The sequence below is a fragment of the Onychomys torridus genome, chromosome X, assembly GCF_903995425.1.
Source record: "Onychomys torridus chromosome X, mOncTor1.1, whole genome shotgun sequence".
In the NCBI taxonomy this organism is placed as follows: domain Eukaryota; kingdom Metazoa; phylum Chordata; class Mammalia; order Rodentia; family Cricetidae; genus Onychomys; species Onychomys torridus.
Window position 1 is genome coordinate 41,839,046 of NC_050466.1, and position 6,223 is coordinate 41,845,268.

Here is a 6,223-nt window from a genome sequence, read left to right on the forward strand (position 1 = left end):
GTAAAGATCCCACTGGTCTCATATGCAGGAAAATCAGGTCATATTGATTTGAGCTACCTTTTGTACTTTGTCAGTATCTTGTATAAGGAGGTGTGAGGCACCCTTACTTCCTTTGGTTGTATCTCAGAGATACAGAGCTTCTGGATATTTGCCTCAGGCAAGAACAGTGGTATGCCTGGAGAAGCCAAGTCTTTTCCCCTTTCAGTCTTTTAGGAGTGCATGCAGCACCATAGTCCTTTGGCCTTAGAGTATCACCCGAGCAAACTCCTGTAACAAGCTTTGCTTGAGAGCTGTCCCGGAAACAAAGTAGAGTCCCCTTACATTTTTCCTTTCTTTCTAAGGCTTCTGAGTCTTCATACCTGTGACCTGCACGGTTTCCTGCCTGCTGTTGCCAAGGAAATTCAAGATGGATCCTACTGAGAACAGCCAGAGCTTCAACCTTCCAGGCAGCCCTCAGGCCCAAAGGGAGGCAAGGGGCCTGGAGAGTGCTCAGGTCCCCACAGCTGAGGCTAGGGAGGCAGAGGCCACTGCCACCACCTCAGGGGATATGTCTGCTGGAGGAATGCTCAGCTCTCCCCAGAGTGCTCATAGTGCCTCTTCTCCTCCCACTGTCATGGGAGGGGCATCATCTGCTGAGGCCTCTGGAAACCAAGAGGGGGAGGTGGCTGAGCCAGAGTTTCCCCCACAGGCTGTATTAAATGGAAGGATAGTTGCTTTGGTGAGATTCCTGCTCACCAAGTTTCGAAGGATGGAGATAGTCACCAAGTCAGAAATGACACAGAGGGCCATGAGAGATTATGAGGAGTACTATCCTGTGATCTTTAGTAAGGCCTCTGAGTGCATGAAGCTGATCTTTGGTATTGACATGATGGAAGTGGACCCATTTGTTCACTCCTATTTCCTTTTCCCTGCCCTGGGGATCACCTATGATGGGTTAATGCATGGGGTTCTAGGTGTACCCAAGACAGGGCTGGTTATAATTGTACTGTGCATCATATTCATAGAGGACAATTGTGTCAGTGAGGAGGTGTTCTGGAATGTGTTGAATAGCCTAGGGCTATATGCTGATATGGATCATTTCATATTTGGGGAGCCCAAGAGTCTCATCACTGAAGATTTTGTGCAGGAAGGGTATGTGGAATACAGGCAGGTGCCCAACAGCCGTCCTCCTCGCTATGAGTTCCTGTGGGGCCCAAGGGCCTATGCTGAAACCACCAAGATGAAGGTCTTGGAATTTTATGCCAGCATTGTTAAGCAGGATCCTAGATCCTACCCTGAAAAGTACGAAGAGGCTTTGAGGGAGGAGCAAGAGCGGGCCTAGGCCAGAGAAGGCCAGCAGATGATAGATAACACTGCTCTGACCAGCACATGTTATACTGCGCTAGCAGCTTCTAAGCCATAGCAGGTCAGGCAGAGGGGTGAAGTAAATAGTATACTGGTGGGAGAAAGAATGTAAATCATTACTTTCTTACTATTTTGTTAGAGTGACTTGAGGAGGCTCATTATAAGATTTTGTTACTTTTCCTACAAGATTCATTTGCTTGAGATTTTTAAGGTTACAAATTACATTAGTAATGCATCTGTTGTTGGTCCATTATCTTGAAAACAAACAAAAATATTTTTTAATATTCATATTAAAAATGTCATAAGATACAATACCATTAAAGTTGGAATTTCCTGTGTGATGGAAAAGAAATTGGCATTAAGATAAAGAACATAATAAAATTAACTTTTGATTGTGTTACTATGTTTAGTCTCTCATTTGGGTTAACTAATTAAAATTAAAACTAAAATAAGATAAATGGAATCTCTTCCTAAAACCTTTACTGAGGACCTGATCATTGCAAAGTCCTATGTTAGCAGTGAGATGAAGAAGAAGCCAGATCCCTCTCTACCCATGGATAATTTGTACATAGAAGAAGCCAGATCCATGCTGTTTTGTAGATTGGGTGAGTGCAGGAGCAACAGCCCTGTGGGGAAGACAGAAATCATTTTAGACCACAAGCCCCAGTACAGAAGGGCTGCAAAGGACTGTTCTGGGGTCAGAATTCCAGTGTTCCTTAAACCAAGGCAACTTGGGAGGCTGAGGGAATTAGTTGTAATTAAAGTGTGAAGTAGCTAAGGCCAGACCTTCAAGAGATGTGGCTGCCTTAAGGATGAGAGAAGGGAAAACTCTGAGCAGTCCCTGTAGTCAGCTAACTTCAGCAGAAAGGAATCAGCCTGGGATTGTCACTCAGTGGTCAAATGCTTTCATGTCACATGAAATCAGGAAGATTGTAGCCCTATCACATCAAAACACAAAACTAAAAAATTAGGAGAATCCTGTCCTGGGACAAAAATAGGAATTGCAATTGAATACATCTCATGCACTCCAAGGTTTACTGCTATGTTCTACAGAAGGTTCCTAACACACGTCGGAGAATTATGGAAAAGCAAGGCCTAGAACTCCTAGACAGGGCCTCTTAAGATTACTTTCAATATTTCTTATGTGTATCAGTGTTTTTCTTTCATGGAAGTAAGTGAGGTACATATGTACCTGGTGCCTAGGATGGCCAGAAGTAGGTGCCAGATCCTTTGGAAGTGGAATTAGAATGCTAGCCTGCGAGTGCTGAAAACAAAGCTTTGGTGTACCAAAAGAGCAGCAAGTGCTCTGAGTTACCAGAGCTGTCTAGCCCCAGGTGAAGTTAAACTGAAAAAAAGAATGATTTGTGTGTGTATATCAGTGTGAGGTGTCAGCAGCAGAAAACAACTTTCACAGCGTTTCGTGCCTTCCATCATGTTGAAGCAGGAACTCTTGTGTGATATTTTGATTGTGTTCTGACAAATAAAGCTTGATTGGAGGGCAGAGCTAGCCACTAGCTAACCATAGAGGTTTAGAGAACTATATAGAGAGGAACAGGAAGTATTAAGATACTATCTCTGTCCTTTAGGATTGGAGTAATAAAAAAGGAAGGGACTGTGGGTGCACTCCTGCTTCTCTGATCTTTCAGGTTTTCACCTCTGATAGCTGACTCCTGGTTTTTATTGATCAGATTAATTATATTAACATTTCAATCTCTCTTGTTTCTGTTGCTGTACTTCTTACTCCAGGATAGCAGTCCTCAGAGATTCTAACCAAATTTTCCTTTACCTCCCACCTCAATAAAGGAGTGGAAGGATTTCAGTTGGACTCTATTGAACCTCACACTTTATGTGGTTGAGGAATATAACTCAAATTGTCAGACTGGAACATTTAGCACTTTTACACTCTGATCATCTCTTCAAACCTAAACATCCTAAACATTTTACTTCAATTATCACCAGTGCAATTGGTGAACTGTTGAAGGTAGTGGTTTGCCTGGAAAAGACTCTGGGAGAGATGGACGTGAAAAGCTGCTCCTTGACTCAGATTCCAGGAGCATCATTGTAGGAGTGGTTAATTTGCATCCAGATTTTTATGTATATCCAAAAAGAGGAAGGATTTGGTGAGTGTTATTCCTGAAACTTCATTGTGGCTGGCTAGCTATACTGTCCCACTGGGCTACATGTCCTCTGATACATCCTGCAGGTCAAGGACAACAGTATGGCCCCAGGGAGGAAGGGGCTAGAATAAAATAAAATAAAATAAAATTCTAATAAAAATAATTCATCAGCCTTTTGCTATAGTTCCCCTCGCTAAGGAACTGTACTAGTGCCCTCAAATGCAGGACACAGGACATGTATTCCAGCAAGCTTAAGGAGACTATCACTTCCTAGTTGAAGAGCACCATGGCCCTCAGCCTTGGGAACTTTTCCAATTCCTGCCTGATAAGTGACAGTGTTGGGAAGACATCAGGGTTCTGTATGTTTCTGTTTCTTATCAGATGTTCCTGTTGCCTCCTCTGGAAGCCAGAAAGAGTATCCCATCCTCCCTGTGTCTGTCTTCCATGCTGACTAAATATTCAGGCAAATAATGATCAGGTTGAACACAGAATAAAATAAAATTAAAAAGAATACATGAGTTTCAGGCAGATCTTGTTGTAGATGCCTAATCAATATATAAAGAATGTTACCATCTATAGTGATATTTTATTTGTATTGAAATATGATTTTATTTATATGTTAATAAAGTTGCCTTGAGGTCAGAGCAAGCCAGAGCAGAAGCTGGGCTGTAGTGGTGCACGCCTTTAATCCCAGCACTTGGGAGGCAGAGCTAGGAGGATCTCTGTGTGTTCAAGGACACAGCCAGCATGGCAGACACACACCTTTAATCTCAATACCAACCACAGAATTCCTGGAGGTCTGTACAGACAGGCATTGACAAGGAGGTCATGTGGCTGGGTTTACAACCAATGAGAAAACAGAACAGAAAGTCTATAAAAAAGACAGGACACACAGAAGTAGGTCTCTTGCGGAGAAGAAGGATAGCAGAAGCAGTGAAGGGTAAGGTTTTCTGCTCTTGCTCTGACCTCGTGTCTTTTAACTCTGCAATTGGTTCTGTGTTTCTTATTTAACAAGCCAGTTACATCTACAACCATCACACAATATACAGTACTTACTTTTTTGTTTTACATGGGTAACAATTGTACAATTTCTAGTTACTCCATCACAACCACCACCCTCCTACTACCTGAGCAGGAGGTAACACACATAATATTTTTTATTTTATATATATCATAGATATTAATTATTACAGGTATTACATAATATATGGATTATATGTATTGTTGCTACAAAAATTCAAAAATACAAATATGTCATAATTCTCTCAAAAAAACATTCCTTTATTATCTGCCCTCCTTCTCAAGGTCATTCCAACATTCTTTCTGCACAGCTCTTCTGAATACTCTAGAACCAAAGGCCTACCTCTATTGAACGTTGAAATGAAACCTGGTATGACTTTGTATGTTGACACACATTGTAATTCTTTAAGCTATGAGGCCCTATATATTCTTTGTAAAAGAAAACTTCTGTGTAGTTTGAGCATGCAAGGAGCTATGAAGCCTATGTCACTGACACAAGCAAAACAGAGATGACACAAACTGAAAGGTAGCATTTCTGTCGTGCTTTAGACAGAAGACTGAGCATGTGTGGCAAACTTCTACAGACAAGTAGGAGAGACAGAATGTCTCCACAGAATGGGTGGAGACAATGAAACCCCAGGAGCACATTACTCTACACTTTAGAATAGATCTTGGAGTCTACAGGACCCAGCAATGGTAGGCAGGGGATGCTTTCATGCCAAGGATCAATATTTGGAGCTCAATAAGGAGAGATATAAGACATAGCAGCTCCAGAGAGCAGAATCTTGGGACACTTTTCTAAGATTTGCCTTGAGATTTCCCCTCTTCTTCTAATAGGGAAGACCATGGAAAGATCTAAGCTAATTCCTGCAGAAGGGTCAGGAGGAGGGGCCATCTGACACACTGCCCAGTGTATTCTGTTCTACACTAGCCTCAAAGAAAAGTGTTATGATCTGAGTAACTGAAATAATAGAAAACCCCATTTTCCTCACTGAAGGGAAATGCTTAATTGAAACCTATCATTATAAAGATGGAAATGGTGTTGAGAAGACCATGGTTAAGACCAGGACAAAGGGGCACAGTGTGATTAAAAGACTACATCTAGTCCTGGGCTGGGCATAAGCTCACCACCACCCCAACAGGGAAAGAACCCCAAAAGGCTGTGCACCTTGTATCAAATGTAACCACTCTCTAAGGAAAAATCAGGAATTACAGAGGCAGAAAAAAATGGCATCAAGAGATCAGACCAACATACTCAGAGCCACACCAAGCAGTGTACAGCCAGATACAAACACACACACACACACACACACACACACACACACACACACACACACACACAGCTTCAAAGTCCTTTTGAATGCTGTATTTAGTTGTGTTCTGTACATGGAAATGGGTTTTATAATGACATTTCCTGATTTTTTTTCTCTGACAGTCTTTGAGTGGTCATTAACTTTCCCTGTCTGGTTAGTGTTTCAGTTTTCATGAACTTGATTTTTATCATTTTATTGTTTTAATTTCTGACTTCACTGTCATTGACTTCTGGTGCCCTTTTTATTTCCTTGCTTCTGCTTGGTATGTATCATTTGTTTTTTAAGATCAATTAATGTGAATGTTTGTTTAGTCCTGACCTTTAATTTTAATCTGAACAGTAAGTGGTTAAAATTTTCTCTGTATTTGCTCCCTAAGGAATCCTCTCAGCATTGCCATGGTGCCAATATTATCCAAAGAATAGTAAACCT

General features: G+C 41.5%; 1 protein-coding gene across 1 annotated transcript; it reads left to right on the top strand.

Moving 5' to 3' along the window:
• The first annotated feature begins 406 nt into the window (after positions 1 to 406).
• LOC118573660 (melanoma-associated antigen 10-like) lies at positions 407 to 1,321 on the top strand. The gene has a single exon (XM_036173946.1). The coding sequence runs from the start codon at positions 407 to 409 to the stop codon at positions 1,319 to 1,321; it is 915 nt and encodes a 304-aa protein (XP_036029839.1).
• Positions 1,322 to 6,223: the final 4,902 nt, after the last annotated feature.